The sequence below is a fragment of the Vanacampus margaritifer genome, chromosome 2 (genome assembly GCF_051991255.1).
Source record: "Vanacampus margaritifer isolate UIUO_Vmar chromosome 2, RoL_Vmar_1.0, whole genome shotgun sequence".
Lineage (NCBI taxonomy): Eukaryota > Metazoa > Chordata > Actinopteri > Syngnathiformes > Syngnathidae > Vanacampus > Vanacampus margaritifer.
In genome coordinates, this window is record NC_135433.1 from 12591705 (window position 1) to 12612403 (window position 20699).

Genomic DNA, 20699 nt, shown 5'->3' on the forward strand with positions numbered 1-20699 from the left:
TTTCTCTCATCTTTTTTTTTTTTTAACTCACTGCGCTGCTGTTTGTGTCATTGTTTGTCTCCTGCCAAACCTTTTACACTAAAAATGGATAGGGTACTTCCAAAGAATGAGACGCTCTACTTCTAAGTAATAGTTGTTTAATTCCAAGACAATACAAACACAGTCAAAATTGCGGTTTTGTGCTGCATTCGCGGAGGGTTTGAAGTCGGATTGATCCCACTCGGCGTTTCCCAGTTCCGCCCTCAAAGCGTTTGAGGCAAACGTAAATAACAAAGATGGCTGATTCTGAGAAATGATTTGTTCTGTTTAATGCAGCCATTGCAAATGTCTTGTATTTACATTTGCCTCAAACGCTTTGAGGTCGGAACTGATAGAATCCGAGTGCGATAAGTCTGATTTCCTACATTCCTCGAATGCTGCATTTTTCGCGGATGAAACACCACTCTCCGCTCATTGAAAAGCATTGGACTTTGGATCGTTGTAATTAATTTTGAGAGGATTATTTTGATTTGAAAATGTGTTGAAATGTTGACTACCATCACAATATGTCTGGTGTGTATGCTAGTCACAGGCAACAGCGATACAATACGGCGTGAAAATAGGAGAAACGCCAAGATGTTCGGAATTGTCAATATAGAATTTAATATTTGTATCTGATAGGCATGTGGTGAAATTCGTAAATGACACGAGGGAGTGAATTAAAATTCATTAACATTTTCCTAACCCCATTAACTTGTGCGTCAGTACCAGACTCAGGAAAAGTTGTGTACTGTTCCCTTCATGTGACCTACATTTTTTTTTTTTGCTTTGCACTTTTTTCCCGAATTTATATAGAACAATTAGATTACGTAGCATTCAAGCCAATAGCGGCCTCTTTTGGTCTGTATCCAGAATGCAGGGACTTTCAACTAGCTGCTTTTTTTCTCTATCCAGCCTGCTGGCAAAAGCTATCGTTTTCATTTAAAATTTACATTGTGACTTAATGAACCTGTTTACTTTAACGGGAGGAAACCTAGGCTGTTACTTAATTGACAATGTTAATGTCTATGTGGCTCATGTAAGTACATTTTACTTACGAAGAAATCTTTTTTCCTGATTTAGAGATGTTAGATGCTTTTAGATGCTCCCAATGTGAAGATTCATGATTAATTCTATTGGGAAATGTGGTAGTTTTGTTTTTAAGGTACTTTAAATTGTTTTTTATTGATTTGTTGTGACACTACAAAACCTGTTTTTTTTTTATCAATAATTCATATTTAGGTATATAAATCAGAGTTCATGTTTATGAGTGCTGGAAAAGTTCCAAATATTAAAGGTCATCATTATCATTAAGTGGAATTGTGAGACCATCAGATTGGTGACATTTAAAACAAAAACAAATAAATGCCAGCCGATTATTGCAGTTTTATAGCTGTTATGTAAAATAACATCATCCTACATCTCAAAAACATGCATGTCATTGAAGACTTTAAATCAGGGGTGTCAAACATACCCGCAGGCCAAAACAGGTCAGGTGGTCCAATCTGGCCGGTGAGGACAACACAAACTTTCGCTATAATGAACTGTCTTTGCTAATTTTGTCCACTAGAGGGCGTACTGAGGACCACTTAAACGGCATTCTGAAGTATGCAATCAGATACACTTCTCAGCATTTGATCCCCCCCAAAATCGAGCTCATTTTTTGGGGGGAGAAACTTCAGATTACTATGCAATAAGATATTGTTTCCCGAATGTATTTGCAACTATTTGCCCAAAAAACAACAACAGGAACTATTTTGACCTGTTATAGCTTATCAGGCCGCACGGACATATTGATCCGGCCCACCTGGATCAAATTTAGATGACAAAGGCCCCTGAATTAAAATGAGTTTGACACCCCTGCTCTAAATTGTACACAAGTGACAGTGTCACTGATTATGTGCCCTGCAAACGGCTGGCGGCCAGGGCCAGTCCACAGTGGTGGAATTAGTGTTAGGCCAAAACAGGAAATTAGCTGCAGGGCACAACCCCCGGCATCTCATAAGCACTAAGTACTTTTTTTAAAAAAAAGGTTTTCCTCCATTGTCATTATTATTGTAGTTTTAATTCATATGCCAAATCATCTATCGCCATCATCTGCGTTCATCGTCACACTGCACATGCGCAGACATGATTTTGGAAGATGGCCACAAAACAAACGTAAAGCAGAGTGAGGAGCGGAAAACAGGGCAGGGTGAGCGTTTTTAACAAAACTACCCACTTTTTCACAGTGACATCAAAACAGCAAGAGCCAGACTCTTGTGTCAAAACACGTGTAACACTGCTTGTCAGAAGCGAGGAAGTGGAGACTGGAGAGTGATCATTTTCTTCACAAAAACGTGAGTAAGGAAACAATCAAAATAGTCCACATTGTTTCATGTTTCTTATTAACGACAGTAAAAGTGTTGGCATGATTCATTTGTTAGTAATACATTTTAAAGGGATACGTGACTCATTTAGCCATTTTCAGCAATAATATCTACAATTAATTTGATACCCGTTTCCGGTTTGCGACGTGTGGGCCGCGTCCCAGTACTTGCGCTTTCGCCTTTGTGCCCCTCGGTTGCGCATTCCCGTCGACGGGTGCGAGGCTGCGAGTGTGTAGTGTCCGTCTCAGTGTCAGATGCATTTCAGATAGCCGAGACGGCCTCCCGCCGATGAGCGGGAGCGCGCGGTTGGGGGGCGCAGGGGTGGGGGTGCGAGTGTTGGAACGCGGCCAGGAGTGGCCGGAAACGGCGCTGATATGTAAAACTCGGAAGTTCGTGGCATCTATCCCATAGTAACATTTTGATAAAGAAATAGTTTTAAAAAACAAATCCCAATCCACATTGCAGCCCAGAAATGACTCCCAGACACGCCAGTGTGCATTCTCTGTTTTTCTTTTTTTATTCTTTAGGAAGAGTTCCGTTTGGAATTACAAAATGCACTGGTAGAAATCGTGGTGAGACAGGTTGAGAGTGAGATGAGAGATAAGAGTGTGAGAGACAGCGTTGGAAAGAGAGAAAAGGAGAGAGTGAGCGCGAGGTCAGAGGTTCCACGGCCAAATACGATCCAGTTTGGTACCTCGCTCCCCACACAAAAATATCGACAAAACACATCATCATCATTGGATCTGCACTTCTTTTCTTACATTTACATTTTCCCCATATTCTGTGGTGTCTTCAACATTCAACATTGTGTTGTGTCTCGAGCCCATAACAGGAAAAAAAAAGAAAAAAGACTCTCACCAAAGTCTCTTTTGTGTCTTGATCCCCTATTTTTTTTGGTCCTTTTTTGTAGTATTTTTTGTTTTCAAAAATAGAAGAAAAAAAAGTTGCTTTTTAAAAACATCTATTTATATATCTTTTTTTTTTTCAATACGTACCTATGAATTCATTAGTCTGTTTTTCTTTTATGTCCTGAAGATGACTGTTAACCCACAGTGTGGCATGCACATAGCACATGCAGTTCTTGAACTAGATATTTTAAAACTTTTTTAAACATTTCTATAAAACAAAAAAATATTTTTTTTCTCATTTGCGGCTTTACATTGCTTTTTGAAGATTTGTGGTAATTAGTGCGGCTTTCACTGCAGCATCGACAATAATAATAAAGAAAAAAAGGATAGTGAGTGATCTGAGCTTTACATCTCACACACGCATATCGCACCCACGCACACAATTTTTTGTTTTTAGGTTGTTGACCAGTCATAATATCCACCACCCCAAAAAATTCACCACAATTAATGTGGGTTGTGAAGGGTTGAGGTGCACAAACACCAAAAAGACAGTAGCACAAACATACGCCCACATTTTTTTTCGAGGCAGAAAGAAATGTATGCAACCAATGAAAAAAGAGGAAAATGTCACTCTCTCAAATACACACACACACACACACACACACACACACGCGCGCACACACACGCATACAAACCACAAGTACTCGCTACATACCTTGCGTGTTAATCTCATTCCAAAGTGTTGTGAAAAAATCCGTGACATTCCGCTGAGGTTGGAAAGACACTGATAGGTTTATCCTTTTTTTTTTTTGTCTTTGATTTTTTTTCTGGGTTGCATTCTGTGGTCACTAAGTGATCGGCCTCCAGGTAAAACAGAAAATAACACTTACACTAAGAATGCTGACAGCAAAATATTTTCGTTGGAGGCACATGTAGAAACAGAAAGAAATCCAATATATACACGTGAGTGAGACAAAGCGTTGGTGTTTTCTTGGACCATAACAGAGTCCAGACATCTTTGACCTTGAGTGACCTCGTGTCAATTGACTTGCCTGTGTGGGTTCAAGCAAACAAGACAGAGGGTAGTGGAGGCAGATTGTTTTTTATGTGTGGGCTAAAGGACGCTATCTTTAAAACAAGCACATACAGTATCTTAGCCTTTAGTCTGCTAGCTCAGTGCTAATACTAATGCATGATGGAAAACGGGCATTTATTAACTTATAAAGGATCAGTGTGTAGAATGTAGTGGCATCCAAACAAAAATAAATAAAAATTTGAACAACAACTGCAGCAACATATTTAGACCCTCAGTATAACAACATTCACAGTAATTAATTCTTTATCCTCTTCGAAAAGCTGAGATGTATGCACAGACGGCTATGTACAATACTGTCTGTCTGACTGTCTTATACTGCCTCTGGTGGTCAAGCCAGGCAGCAGCACAACGGCCATACAAATGATTCTTTTAAATTCTATTATGTAATTCCTATTTGGTTTTATAGGGAGCTATTTTTGTCATTTAAAAAAACAATACAATTTTTATTGTTGTTCTTTTTTTTTTTTATTAGGAAGGTTGGAGAAGATTAATATTTCTATTTATTTCTATTGGGAAATATTTTTTTATTTTTTAACTGAAAGAATTAGAAGTCGCAGAATATATTGTGGTCAATTTGGAGGTTCTAATGTAGCCTTACACTGCAAAAATACTTTTGGGCATCTAAGGACGTCGATCTCCCATGATGCAACGGGGCATGGCTAGCTGAGCTGTCATTACGCGTCATGTATGCGTTCCCTTATTATGGTCGAAGAAAACAACGAGTTTCTCTCCATTCTCCGCCTTTCTGTCCACCAGTTTCTCTTTCTGGAGTGTCAGGAAGAGCTCGGAAACGTTTCCATTAAAGACGAACGCTGCCACTTCCACTTTACCCTGCTTGCCATTTGATCCTTGAAAGATTATCAGCGTTGTTAGAAAAGTTCAGAAGAAAAAGTGCATTTCCGTCTGTATGAGTGGCAGGCATTTGGCACACAACATAGACACGCAAGCAAAAAGTCGTTTTTTTTTTTTCTTACTTACAATGACACGTGACTTCTCTCTATGACCTTTTAGGGTGAATATGAGGTTATAAAGAGAGGAATGTCAAAAAGGGGGAGAAAGAGAGAGAAACATAAAGGTCATTTCCACCCAAAGGGCAGGAAGCTACAGGCTACAACAGGAAGAAAAATGCCCCTCCCTCTTACATACAGTAGATTCTCATTGTTGTAGTATTCTTTTCTTCTTCTTTTTTTTTTTTTGATCATTCATGCAGGATCACACAAGGTTTACAAGTCTTAAAAAAGCTGTGTGGGGGTGCAACAGAAGATTCAAGCTTGCGTGTTTTGAAGAAGAAGAAGAAGAAGAAGAAGCGGGAGAAGCAGCCGAAGAAATGCTGCAGAGAGCCGCTTTGGTGCTTGAACCCGTCATCACGTTGTTTTTCTTCATCGCGGCGGAGGATGGCGTGAATCGTCTGTTTCCACGCGGAGGGGCGATCTCAACATCCTCGGGTTCCAGCCTACCCGAGTCGCCGTCCCAACTTTCGCACCCGCAGCCTCTCGCCTCAAACAAGGCGGCGGGCTCGTCATCACGTTGGTTTGTATTTAAAAACACAGATGATAAAACTCATCAATATTCAACAGGCGACTGGGCGGGTTTGAGTTTGACTTCCTTTCAAGCTACAATTCAAGTTAGCTTGAGGAAGAGAAAAAAATTGTGTTTTTTTTTTTTGAGTTGCAACTCTTGACATCTTGTAAGTGGCTGTCGCTCTTGACCAGAGGCAGAATTTCCAATGACTCTTCCTACTTGCGTGCCCCCAATCTGTAATTTGACACTTGCCAAGTGATGAATGCGACATCAATGCACGTTTGGTACCTCTTTCTCAAATTTTTTTTTTTGCTTCCTTTCCTCGTTCAATCCCTTCATCCTGACACCTGGTCAAGCCCAGCATTGCCGGGACATTCCGAGGACCGGCTGATGTCACATCAGCTCCCCGCTCCCCAGGGGCTAGCACCAGTCGTCCTGTTCCTTCTCGCAGTAGGGTTCATGCAGACCCTTGCGGGGTCCTCTAGGGTGCCCCCCCGGGGGTGGGACCTTGTGAGGCCCACTATGTTGGGGTCCATGGGGATGTGTGGAAGGTGACGAAGAGCGATAACCGTTGGGTAGGCGACGCTGAACTGGCGGCTGCGGAGCGTTAGAAGGGGGCACGTGGTGGACGGTCCTCGGAGAGGTACGGTTTGGCTGCGGGTGCGGCGGTAAAGGGTGAGGGTGGGGGTTGTTTACGGGGTGCGGCTGGGGTGGAGGGAGGGTGTGCAGGTTGCGTGGCTGCGCTTGGGGAGGAGGAGGCAGTGGGTGGCTGGCCAAGGGGTGCGGATGGGGGTTGCTGCCTGGCTCATGGGCGGGTGCTTCGTGGTGGGGCACGTAGTTTTGGTTGTAATAGCAGCTGTCCCCTTCTATGGATCCGCCATCTGTGTCCGCCCAGCGCAGTGGGGGGTGGTGTCCCTGGCGGGGCACGCCGTGGTGGGTCGGCGGGACGCCAGCAAGAGGAACCTGACCTTGGGGGACATCAGGAGATAACCGGCGCGGCGCTGGGGCCGGGGCCCGCCCCTGAGGCCCTGCGGGTTGTGGGGGCATGGCCTTACGGACCACCGGGGAGTACGTAACGTGGGGGCGGGGTGTCGCCGGCGTCTGAGGCAACTGACGGCGGCCCCGGCGCGGGGTGCTCGTTCCGGAGGTCGACGGAACAGGGCTTCCGCTGACCGAACTACTGCCCTACACGAAAAGTGAAATAAAGCAAATAAAAAGCACGAACCACAAATTCCACGACAGAACGTATAGTCAAAGATGGAAGACGAAGAGCCAGAAGGAGGAAAGGAGGTATTATAATAAAAACACGAGAAGACAAAAGCACAAGAAAAGCACAAGTGATGTGAGGTAAAGTATCAGTGCAAGGACGAAAAAGACATGCCATGCAAAGGAGAGAAAACAAGAAGAGGAGGAAAAAGGATTCATTTCTGGAGCATTCATTGTGGTACACATTAAATATGTACATGCAATTACTGTACATTTGTATTATAATGTATACTGGTCAACTTTGCAGAACCTCCACTCACTTCTGCCACAACAATGGAAATACAAGAATTACCATTCTATATTTAATTCTTCCTTACTGTTTATAGAAGTAAATTTGATGCATCAAGGGTTGCAGTGCATACATCATTCACATTTTTTTTAAATTTTTTTTTTTACCAGATGTAAATGATGTTGGGAATGGAGGAAAAGGGAGTGAGGGAGAGGAAATTGGATGTGGCATTCCAGTGAACAAATATACAGTACCATATGTATGCATATTTGTTGAGTCCTTCACATCAATTATTGCTGACTCATCTGATATCTTTGTAACATACTGTACATTCAACAGCCCCTGCACAATCTAATGATCCCGTGCAAAGGCAAACATCTGTTACAAAGACAATAATCCTCACTTTTGATTGATGATGTCAGAGGAGTACTCATTCAACAGTATATTTAGTTATTGTAGGTTGCATGATGCATGATGAAAACAGCAAATATTAGCTCGTTGTTAAACACCTCTCCAAATCAAAATTTTACATTTTACATTTTTATCTTTATCGAGGCAGAATTTTTGATGCAGCTCTTGTATTGGTTCCTATCAGCCAGTGAATTGATACGATCAAATATTTACTTGGATTTGCATATTTTTCTGTATGCGCACGAACCGACTGAGATTGTGAGCAGACTCCAATGTTTTATCATCAGTATGAGGAAATCAAAACTCCAAAATCAAATGTAAGAAGAAGATTAAAATAAACAATTATATAATCAAATTACCCAGAAGCCCACCTGTCTGTGTGTGATGCAGTCGCGACCTTCGCTGGGGGATCGCGACCATCGCGGGTCCCGCTCTCGTTCCCTCTCCCTGTCGGGCTCTCTGTCACGAGAATGCTTGCGGGCGTATTCGCCACCTCGCTCGGCGGCGTAACGCTCTTTGTCCACGGAACCGTGATGGTGGTGATGATGGTGATGGTGCTTGCGGTCTTTGGACCGGCCGCGATCTCTGTCCCGATCCCGATCCCTGGACATCGGCTCGCCTGACTGCGTTTCTGTGCCAAAACCAGATGGTAGAGAATTAGTATAAGATCCAAATAATGTATACAGTAGTTGATGGAAAATATTGTTTTAAATGAAAGTGTGCTTTTATCTTTTGCATAATAATTATACAAATAAGGCAGTATTCAAACTTGGATGCCAGATAGACAAACTATCTTAGCGCTAGCTCGGATGAGGCTAACAGCAGCACAGATGGATTTAAAATGGGACCAAAAAGAAAAGGCATCCTTTGTTTGCTGGACTAAAACATGTTTTTCAGAAAAAGTATTTAACAAAATGTAAAAGTATTACATGAAAGTATTTACTGTATTTGGTGAGGTATTTTTGCTACAGCTTTGATAAGGCATTTGCTACACAGGTCATACCTGTAAGTTTTATTAAGCGACTCTTTGGTTTTTAAATTAAGTTGAGTTGAGTTTTTCAACCGTCTTATGGATTTGTCTAATGTGAAAATGCCGTTATTGAAATTACTGGGGGCAGAGCAGGGCCGTTTCTAGCTTCATGGGGGCCCTAGGCCAGATGCTGTTTGGGGGGGCCCTAGTTTGCCAAACTACAATGAAGAGATTTCTAACCCTTTAAATGGTCTCCTAAAATACCACAATCTATTAGATTTTATGAGCAAAACAGACTACAGTTCAAATTAAACATCTTCAGTTAATTTTATTTTTTTAATTTAAATAAAACACAACAAAACAAACTCAATTTTAAAGTGCATCAAGAAAAACAAACTAACTTAAAATAGTTCTTTAGGTTATCAAGCAAATAGACCCCAACATTTTTAATATAGTGAATATTCCCCCAAATTTATAATAACAGTAATATTGCAGTAATACAGAATGTTAAAATTAATCTGTTGTTATATTAAAAATTGTGATGTACAGTATATTTTTAAAGCTTGTACCCAATTACAAATTTGTCACTTTTAAGCATTTTCTAAAATAATTTACATATTATACTAGTTAAACTAGGGGCTGATCAAGGGAAGGTTATCATCGATAAAAAAAATTGCCATAAGCTAGCAAGCTGGCTAGCAAAATAAATAAACAAACTTGCAAAAACAAACAACATAAAATAGAGTTTACCCTCCAACAATCCATCACCAACAAGTGCCAACCTTTCTCCCTTGACCGTTTTTGTTCTTCAGTTTTCTTTTTCTTTCGTTTTCCCGCGCCACTGAGACAACTTCTTTTTGATGCCATTAAAGTGTCTGTTTTGTTTAGTACTCTCGGTAGATGGGTAGCTGTCAATCTTTCTCACACAGTTAGTGTCGTAGATCACAGTTTATTTTATTTATATCCTATGTTTATTTTTTAAGCATAAAAGGCATGTAATAAACAAATATTAGAGACATATAAAGACAGGACATTTTTTTATCGTCCTCAGGTAAGACTAAACATAGAGCTTGGGGGCCCCAGCCAAGCCACTCCATAGGGCCATATTTTCACAGACAAGAGGTCCGTGCACTCGGCGGAAAAAATGGACATGTCTTCATTTAAGTGTCTGGGAACGTCTAGTTTACCAGGCTTGTGAATTTGGTAGACCGTGCTGCGTCTAACTAGGCGTTACAGCGGACTGAGGGTGCATCTTAAGTAGGCAAGACGTTAGATCAGCTTGAAGGTGGTCTAAGTTGTGGCGCAGGTAATGCCACGTGAATTTGGGTTAGCCGCAGGCAGACTGATTTTGCACCCTGTGGCGGATGTCACCGTATTTTATTAAAATGATAACAGTATGCCCTATTATTATTATTTCAGATTTTGTGTGGTGAAATGTGAAATTCTACAATACAATACATTTGTCAAAATATGACATTCATGAATGTGTGTGTGCTTGCGTGTGTCTGTGACGCCTCCAACCTGTTTCCGCCTCCATGTAGTGACTCAGTGACCTCTCGGAGGCACGATGACTGCGCTCTTTTCTCCTGTGCCCGTGCCTGGACGCCCGACCTTCCTCGGGTATTACACGCTCCATGTTGTAGACATCTGGGCCTCCTTTGTCTCTGCTGCCACGTCCTGACCTGCTGTGACCTAACGATGAGGCCGAGCGCTTCATGGGGCTGTTGTCACTGATGGTCTGCGGGAGAAACAAGGAGGGACACATGCTGGGAGATCGACTCTTGTGGTGTTTTTTTAATAGTCGACACCGCATGAGTGTTTATGTATGCATGTGTTTGATCGTGATCTATTTTTAAACGTAATACACAATTGGCTCCAACTTTCCACTTGCATCATTTCAAATATTCCAGTCAAGCCACTTCACAACATTGTGAAAAGCTTGGAGGGAAGGAATGCGATAAATATCAAACATATATAGAAAATCAGAGATGATGGCAAACAGCCATGCCGTCATGCTTCTGTAAATTATAAAATAAATAAATAAGGCGTAGAATGGTCAGTATGACTTGCATCGTTAGTCCATCCTGGTTGCCCATAACCCGCCCTGAACATGGCACATTCCAGGCTGTAGGAAACTCCAGCTCTGTACATCGTGCTTTGCTGTGGCCATGCAGGCACGTAGAGGCTTGCCTGTGTGCTCGACCCTTGGATCAAGACAGCGGGACAAAGCCAAATAGTGCCCAAGTAGCCAACAAAGTTGGTTTGTAAAGTACACTATATGGACAAAAGTATTGGGAGACCTGGGGCCTCATTTATAAAGCTTGCGTACGATCAAAACAAGGCCAAAACTTTGCGCACGAACAATTCTGCGCCAAAGTTGGTATTCATAGAAAACACAAATGTCATTGCAGTGTAAAAGGCTACATAAAACTATGACAATGACACAAGACCATACGGATAAAAATGAGCTGGAATACAGTCAGGTACAAGATTTTTCTGTCATCTTTGCTATGGAGCGTGACGCTTTGTCCTGCAAATAAATAAATAAAGGAAAGAAATGCGTCAATAAAGTCTGTCATAAGCAGTTCACACAGCCGTGGTGATGTTTAATGAAGATCCATAAGCAACACATTGGGAATAATAATAGATACTAATAATAATAACAATAATGAGGCGGCCTATTGATCGCCTATTTTTTGCCTCTGCAGTGACAACTCAATTTCCCTATAATGCATTAAGTAAAGACAATAAGAATTATTTCTTTATGCTCACCTTTGTATCATACCAAACTATTATTATTATTGTATTTTTTCTTTTTTCTTTTCTTTCTTTCTATTTTGTTGCTGTGCGCCCTGCGGCCAATAATCACGGCCTTCCGTGACTCGACCACTGCATTGAGGATTTCATAATGTACATCTTTGTATTTTTTTTAATGTTTTTTTTTTATCATTATTATTCAAACAAAAATTCAATGTAGCCTACATCATGGTGAAGTTTGCCTTCTTTCTTTCTGTCCGTCATCCATTGTTTTTGATTTGATGATCGCCGTCACGTGGTGCTTATGAATATGCAAATCCATTAATGAGTAGATTTGCATTTCCTAATTTGGGGGAAATAGGCAGACTTAGGGTGGGGAACGGCGTTGAATCAGCTGGTTGGGACAAGTGGCATTTATAAAGGGAAATTGCGTGCAGGTGTGCGTATGTGTGTCTATGCATGGTTTTATAAATCTCAATTTTTTTCTACGTACGTTAAGTTTGGGTTTCGTTCGTAAGTTTTGTACGCAGGCGCTCACGCACAGTTTTATAAAGTGAGGATGTTACGGGGAGTGGAAAATAAAAATCTGTTACTCATTCCCTACTCCCATCATTATCATAGAGGTCAACCAATTGAGTCAAATTCCGAACACTAATCGGGCCCGCCATTAATTATGTCAGGACTGTTGCATAACCAGATCAACGTCAGATGGTATAAGTCACACTATATGGCGGAGTATGAAGACTTTCCACGATTTGTTGCAGGGCGGCCGTAGGAATTTTCCTCTACTGATCTCGATGAACATTTATGAGGTGACCGAGCTAACAAACTGTTCTCGTTCATCCCAAAAGGTGATTGATGTAGTGTGTAGTGTTCTTTCACACCAAAGTCACCCAACCGTGCCTTTATGGACCTTACTGGGGTCACACAAGTGGGGCTTTCTCAAACTGTTGCCACAAAGTTAGAAGTGAAGAATTGTCCAAATGGATAAATGGTGTCCATATAGTGTACATATGTTAGGCACCATAATATTTGACCACCTAGTTGTAGCAGCACGAACAATCGAAACATTTCCTCTCACGTTTCTCCTCATCTCACACACAACATGCTCCCATGAACACACGCCCGCTTACAGTCAATACATATCAGCATGCAAGTAGGCAGGTATGAATGGAGACATAAAACAAACAAAACATTCATGACAAGCACACTGACTGGCATGGAGGCATAGACAAAGATAGAACAAACAGCAGTAGAAGGAGATCCCATCAGTTAGTAAGCGGCACCGTTGTTAATGGCAAGAGGCAACGTGCTACAAATCTACATCCAGCCAAGTAGCTCAAGAGGCGAGGATCACTTGTCAACGTGTCACCAGGTGAGCTCATGCTGAAGAAGACCAAATTGATGAAATTTGGACAAACGCTTGTCCTAATAAAATGTACCGTGTACTAGTCCTCACTAGTCCTTGCGTTATGCACGTATTAATATAATCAAAGCATTTATACCTGAGAATTTTGGAAGATCAGGAGAAAATTGTATCTAGTGTACCATACTTATGTTTGATTGCCATTCAAAATGAGGAACGTTCTTACTTTAACTCTTTGACTGCCAGACGTTTTCAGAAACGGGATGTCGCCAGTGCCAGCCGATTTAAGCATTTTGACTGATCTTTCAAGGTCCACAGAAAATTATGTGCTTGGACTATGGAAACACACATACGACCAAATGAAAGATTGGACTCTCATCTTTCATCAGAAAAAAAAAGTTTGTTTCTACCTTATTCCGTTTTTCAGTAATCAACAATAGAAAATGGTTAGTTTCACCTCTGTTTTGAAACAAACGTCTTTTAACGTCTTTGGCACTCCTCCGTAGGATTTTACTAAACGTTATTTAACGTTTTTGGCAGTCAAAGAGTTTTAATGCAGAACCATAACCAAGCACATTTTTGTTGCAGTTTTTAATTGCTACTCTATCCTTTGATGGCTTAATAAAAGTAGGAATTTACAATATACTCTATGTGCAGCCTCAAAAGCCAATACAGGCATGCCAGTCAATGTCGCAGAGTGTCCATATCACCAACTGTCTTTTTTTTGCCGATGATCCAGTCCAAGTCTGGTTCGGCTGCATCGCACAGAGTGCATCAGACTTAAATGGTACAGTTCGATCTACCAATTAATGGACTACAGTGTGTCTAGTTTAGGGTTGTCAAAGTCAAACTAATTAATTAATCACAAAAAATGATAACATTACTCATGTAATAACTCAGATTTATCACACTATTAATTTTGATGATCCTTTAGCTGACAGCGGATGGTTACATTAAAAGTAGCACAGGTTTTGGCATACATTGATTGAAGTAAAACATTTATTTTCGAGTCAAACAATCGGGGTCGTTTTCTTTTCCATTTTGAATTACGCAAATAATAAACTGATTAGAAAAAGAGGATGATGAGCATGTGCAGTGGATCAAAAAATGGCGGAGACGTCCTCATAACATTAAACGTCGAAAGAATTAACACATAACAGGTGCTCTTTAAATTTGGCGGGCAAAAATGTTGATTAAAAAGCCTTTTTAGTTAAGCGATTAATCATGATTCATCAAAATTCTAGGATGTGATTAATCTGATTAAAAAATGTAATCGTTTGCCAGCTCTAGCTCAAACATTTTGATCATGTACGACTGCAGTTGATAGCACAGCAGCAGGAATTCTCCACAATGGAAAAGCAAGCAACTTCCTACTATTCCGAATTGAACCAAATTGCAAATCTTGGTGGGAATGCGTCTTAAGACCAAGCCAGAGTGACAAAACAAGACAGGGAAGACAGGGTACATACACTGAGGTGACTGCCACGCTGCTTCCCCTTCCTCCGCTTCTGTGTGAGCACAGAGAAAACACACAAAACATACACACACGCACAGAGCCACAAATGAAGCAGAACTAGGACAACAGAGGAGCATGGGGGACGGGAGACCAATAATAAAGATGAATAGATTCACAATGGAGGAGAAAGAAGATAGAGGGGGCAATTGTGTAGTTGGAGGCGCAACTCAAATAGACACAGAAAGAAGGTCCAATTAAACACCGAAGCAGCAGTGAAGGAGGAGAAACACTTACCACACACGGCAGGTGAAAGACATCAAAACAGTGATTTATAGACAGTCGCAGAGGAAAAAGCCCAATTGACGCCATGGTCACAAAAAGCAATGATAAAATATACAGTACAAGATAGACACACACACACTACGATAGTCTGACAAAAGCAGGACAAACTCCATCAAACACGCGCACACACACGTAGCGAAAAAAATCAAACTAGACGTTTAGTAGAGCCATAGTAACAAGAAGAAGAAAGCAAATCGAAATCAGGGTCTGACTACGTATTAGGATTCGATTTGTGCACATTGTGTCTCTCTGACATGTTTTGTGCGTTGACAACCAGAGCACTCACCAGTGAAACAGCACAAAATGGATGAAGGTGGTGGATGAAAAGAAAGACGATCACATGCAAGCGAAGACATGAGAGGAAGGAAGGAAGGAAGGACACCAACAGGAAGTTCGGGACTTTGCCTTGCTATGGTTCTTTAGTCAGAAAAAAACATCCCGGCAAAAAGATTCAATATTTAAGCCGGACGACGTTGAGTCTTGTTTGATCCGTCTCATTTCAAACGTTTGAAGCCACAAACCACAGCAATGAATCATTTAGCAAAGATTTTATGATCAGAGACAGAATGAGGGAGGGGCGAAGAAGGTTGGAGAGGTGACAATGCTGCTCACTTGGTTGTCGCCTGGTAGGCGGGGCATGGAAGCGGCCCTGCCGTGGCCTTCCATTGGTGGAAAGTGCTCAGTATCCGAGTAACCATCCTGCCCCATCTCTCTCATCTCTACCGTCTGCAAACAGAGCAGGAGAGCAGGAGATGTTGTGACTGGCTGCCAAGACATCGGGGAGGTACAGGTGGTGGGAAGGGGGGGGGGGGGGGGGGGTTATCCACAGAGGCAGAGAACCAAGGGTCTTACACAGGAATGTAGTCAATGAGAGGATCAGATGAGTACAATGACCAGCTTTCCCATTAACAACTTGATTTGTAGTTCCAGTAGACTATCTTAAAAAAAAATAATATAAAAATAAAAAAAATACAGGTCAATTAACCATTAAATAATCCTAAAAGAAATATATTAATTAATTTAGGCTAGCTATGGCTACCTTATATTGGGTGGTGGTCAAATAATGTGTAAAGCGCTGCTAACTGTCATGTTTATTTTCAGTCTTGTTTACTCCCTGTCATGTTTTCCTTGTGTTTTCCCCTTGTCTTGTCATTTCCTGTTTTATTGTGAAAAGTCTGACTCCTCTCGTTTCTGGTCACTTGCCCTTCCTCGTGTGGTGTCTGTGTCAACCCTGATTGTGTCCACCTTTCCCCATTACCCTCATGTGTCATCCAATCAGTGCCCTCAGCCAGGTGTGTCTTGTCATGTCATTAGTGTTGGTGTATTTAGTCGGTTGTCTCCCCCCTTGTCTGTGTCGGTTCATTTTTGCTGTTGTAACTGTCGTAAGTCTTTCGCCACGTCACGCTGACTTCTTCGCCTGATCAGGATCCATGTCATGTTGTTAGTCTCGCTTTAGTTGTTTTGTCATGTTTAGCTTCATGTTTTGTTAGTTCAGTTTATTTTGTATTTTGAAGTTAGGTTTTTTTTTTATTAGATATTAAAACGTCTTTTTGGACTGCACCTCTGCCTCCTTGCCCTGCCTTCCCGCATCTGGGTCCTAAAGCCCCCACCTTACTGACACTAACCATTGATAATGATGAATATGTTTTTTTTAACTCATTAACTGCCATTGACGATTATAGACGTCAAAGATCCATTTTGAGTTATGACCTCATCAATGTTTGTATTCTAACCAAAATGAATGGGAATATTCTTGGAAGAACACCTACCAGCCAGAAAAAAGTTTCACATTGCTATATGAAAAACTGCAGACAGGTTTCTCAGGTGCTCATGATTGATGGAGAAAATGATGACGTTGAGGAGCAGCAGTTTGGCACAATTGCGCCCATTCCTGATGAGGAATAGAACTCTTCTTTGGGATTTCTTGTGAAAGTGGTAGCATAACAAATGTTGACTGGGCACGAGAGCGTTATCGCGGGAACTGAGATTTCAAATGTTTGATGCATGTACATCCTGCATGTGTGTGTCATCCAGCTCGCATTGGTGAGTGCGTGTGATCTCTCTACCTGGGAGGTGGTCATGCTTCCCAAGCCATCTTCAGGGCTCCAGCTTCCGACCTTTTGGGACATCTCCTGAGCACGAGCTGTGACCCATGAGTGGCTCTCGGGGACCCCCCCTTCCACCGGGCTGCCGCACAAACACACACCGTCAAACACACACATATCCTCCTTCAGGCGCCGTCAGAATCCAGACTCACAGGCTGCTCATTGTCTCTGTAGTCTCAGGTGGAGGGAGGGCATTGTTGAGGCCCGGACCCCCGTCTTGGGTGGGGGAAGGCGGTTCCACGCGCTGAAACAGTAATGGCGTTCGATTCTGTGTAAGATATACGACATGGCCATCGCCGGATATCAGGCAGACCAACAGGGAAATGGGGCATGGAAAGGAGCAAAGCAGGACTGGAGGGGTGGGGGCTGCTGGCATCCAAACATACCCTTTACTGGGTCCACGACACGAGGTTACGCAGTCATTATACCAAATAACAGGCAGGCTACATTTTGTCGGTTTCAGGCGATGCATTATATACCAAGGCAGAGATGCGGGAACAATCAAAGCAAATACGGCCATGGAGACAGGAAGAAAGTGCAGGGAAAAGGGATTTTTTAAACATTATTCGTAAATATGTCAAAAGGTGCAATCAAAATATTCGTGGCAGGCCTATAGCACTTATATAAAAACAAATAAATGCAACATGTGGGACATTTCATATGAAAAGTGGAGGTACAGTATGCTGCTACAGTATATACTGTACTGTAGTGCAGTGTAGTAACAGAGATCAAAAATAAGCACATTAAAAATTTAAAGGACATTACTTAAATGCATGCCTTAAAAATACTCTAAGCCCAAAGTGAAAATTGTTTTGCTTCTGGCTCATGAAATTCCAGGGAAGTTGGAATCCTCGGTGACACAATTGACCTTAATAACCAAAAATGTCTGCAGAAACTTTATGAGAATTTAGAGAAATTCTGTCACAGAGTCCAAAAATAAATTCAATTAAGGACAGTTAATGGAGAAAAGGGACAGCTTTTAAGCAGCAGATGGCAGCATTGTTATGTCGACAACAAGGGAGTGCTTTCAAACGTTGACAAATAAAACAAAGTCAAGTCCATAAATATTGGGACTGTGACACGTTCTCATCTTTGTGGCTCTAAACACCACCGCAATGGATTGGAACTTTAACTTACTTTAACAACAGACTTTCAGCTTTAAATTGAGGGGATTTACAAATCGTTACAACAGTTTGTATACACTCCTCCCAATTTTAAATGGTACCAAAAGTAATTTAATAATCATAAATCAAACTTGCATTTTTTGATACGTGGATGCAAATCCTTGGCAGTCAATTACAGAGTAAAATTAGGAATGCATGGACATCAGCAGATGCTTTGTTTCTTCCCTGGTGATTCTCTGCCAGGGCGGGGCCTCTACAGTCTTCAATTCCTGCTTTGTTCTCGGGGCATTTTTTTTTTACTTCCGTTTTGTTTACAACGAGTTAAAGGCAGTACCAATCCAATTCAGGTCAAGTGATTCGAGAAAAAAAATACAAATAAAAAAACTCCTTGGTTGCTTTTGCATTATGATTTGGGTCATTGTCCATCTACATTATGAAATGCCGTGCAATTAATTCTAAAACATATGACACAACATCAGCATGTAGATAATCTTGCCCAAAACACTTGGTTTTAAGCACAGGGATGTGATTTGACCAAAGTGAAATTATCTGAAAATTTAGCCGGGGGTCTGGGGGCCGCTGGCACTCGCTCATGGGTTTTCCGTGTTTTTAAGTACTTTCAATGCACTCACATGACAAAGAAATAGACAAAACAGCAGCATAAATTTTCAATGTATATTGAACTATCCCATATAAAATGGCAGTTTTAGTCAACTCAAAATCAGTCACATTCAAAAACATTGGACTGTCTTTGCTTTTAAAAACTATCACTGAGAATATCATCATATCTAACTAATGTGATTACTAAGTTAACACATAAATAGAATGAAGAGTTCAAATTTCATGAACAAATAATTGTATCATGACCAAATGAAAAGTAACTCATATTAGAGCATACCACAAATGTCTTTGTTATAGCAGAAGATGTTATCTGTCGGAGTCATGTGCATACACAATGAACTACTACTAAAAAAAAAAAAAAAAAATCGGATTTTTTTTTGGGGGGGGGAGATAAAAAAAAAGCGGAATTCCGCGAATTAGCGGAAAAATCACATCCCTGTAAGCAGTAGAGAAATGCAAGGGAAACGATTCCACTTGCGATCATATATGCCGTTATGTAAGAGCAGAGCAGCAAATTGTCCCATTACTTTTGGTCGCTTCAAAAATGGGTGCCATTTATACAAACTGTTGTAATTCTTACACTGGTCGGCAGTTAAAGCACATCTTGTTTACAGGTAAATATTTCACTGTAAATAGGAACACAATCCAACTAAATTTCAACTTGTCCCATTTTCCTTTTTATGAAATGTTATTTGAATTCCACAACAGCACATACTGTAGACCCAGCCTGGGTGTGTGTGTGTGTGTGTGTGTGTGTGTGACAACATGAAGACGCTTTGTGGCTTTCTTGCTCTGCTAACAGACATGCATTACCTGCTCATCCCGGAGTGCCTGCGAGCGCTTGCTCTTGCTCTGCCGGTAATACTCCATGATCATCATGGCAGCATAAATTTTGCCAACTGTCAGGTCTGTCGCTGCTGAGAGAATGACAAGTTACCCTGCAAGATTAGACCCTTTGGTATGGACCCTGAGCGCCAGGAATGGTAGAGAAGGGTGAGACGTGCACACCAACAAACGCACAAGTACTTTCACAAACGCCACAAATACAAATACACGGACATTGAGCAAAATGTCTTTTCACAGGCAGATCTTTTTTTCTTTTTTTTTTACAGCAGCAGGAATATCCCATCCTTGTGATGTGCTATACAAAGTAGGAAAAGAAGCACTTAACGAAGTTGCAACTGAGCCTTTGGACTTTGGCGACGGTTTTTTCTTTTCTTTTTATTGATTTTATAACTACAATGGTGCCTTGAGATGAGTTTAATTCATTCCGAGAATCCACTCGTACCTCCAAAAAGCCGTATCTTGCATCAACTTTTCCCCAAATGTGTAAAGAAAAATAGCACTCTATAATTTTGCAGTTAATTAAAACACTAACAGTAATAATATAATTAAATAGAATTGAAATAACTGTGCACAATGGGAAAAAAAATCATTGCAGCTTCTTCTGTTGCATGCTCATTGGCCATTTGGGGCTTTTTCATAGAGGGTAAAGTATATGTGACCTGAGTATTGCTATATTGTTTGCCTACATGATTTGCTCCACCCTTGGTGTACAATTAGCGCTTCAAGTGATATAACACCACAATAGATATTGTTAGCTTGCCTATGGTGGTCGCCATTATGCATGAGCAATAAGATAGCAAGTTGTTTTTAATGCAAAACTTGTCACTGGTAACTCAAGGCATCACTGTATACTGATAAACAGCATGCATTAAACAAACCACCAGAAAAGTGCTTTTGCTTCACATTTTTATCATTTTATGGGAATAACCTTATTGTTCAGTATTGTATGTATGCACAACTGTGACTGTCCTGTAGTGAAAAGACACCTATAGAGAGTTGCTCTATAGAAAGGCACCCTCTGATTTTAGGCTGTGGTGTTGGTAGCCTGGTTAGGTGTGTGCACTTTCTGCTACTGTTGTGTGCCAGCTGTATCAGAGGGTGCAGCAGTGAAGAGAGACTGGCAGAAAGAAGCGATCCTCAGGTGGCGTGGACGAGAAACAACGTCGGAGAACGTAGGTGGCGCGGGGCGGCTGCAGCCAGGCCACGTCGCGCGCCCTCGTACACTGCAACTTACACTTGTGGGGAGTGACCAGCAAGTCCAGATGCTTCTGGGAGAGATTGGGCCAGATTGCCATCATCTCTTTCCTCAGCTCTGCATCCATCTGGTGCTTGTCAATACCACCTAGCAAGTAGA

At 41.4% G+C, this 20699-nt stretch overlaps 1 protein-coding gene across 16 annotated transcripts in view; it reads right to left on the reverse strand.

The window, feature by feature from the left end:
* Positions 1-2881: 2881 nt before the first annotated feature.
* Positions 2882-20699, reverse strand: part of cacna1aa (calcium channel, voltage-dependent, P/Q type, alpha 1A subunit, a) — a 91372-nt gene continuing 73554 nt past the window's right edge. For 5 of the 16 annotated variants that reach the window (XM_077557035.1, XM_077557043.1, XM_077557042.1 and 2 more), the window contains 9 exons: positions 20580-20687; positions 19313-19416; positions 16907-17022; positions 16716-16836; positions 15262-15375; positions 14321-14359; positions 10250-10466; positions 8130-8389; positions 2882-7037 (listed from right to left, as the gene is read on the reverse strand). In XM_077557035.1, coding sequence (XP_077413161.1) covers positions 6273-7037; positions 8130-8389; positions 10250-10466; positions 14321-14359; positions 15262-15375; positions 16716-16836; positions 16907-17022; positions 19313-19416; positions 20580-20687 — 1844 coding nt within the window. In that variant the 3' untranslated portion in view covers positions 2882-6272. The remainder of the gene's footprint in view (positions 7038-8129; positions 8390-10249; positions 10467-14320; positions 14360-15261; positions 15376-16715; positions 16837-16906; positions 17023-19312; positions 19417-20579; positions 20688-20699) is intronic. The other 11 variants (XM_077557049.1, XM_077557050.1, XM_077557037.1 and 8 more) reach the window with 7 other exon arrangements.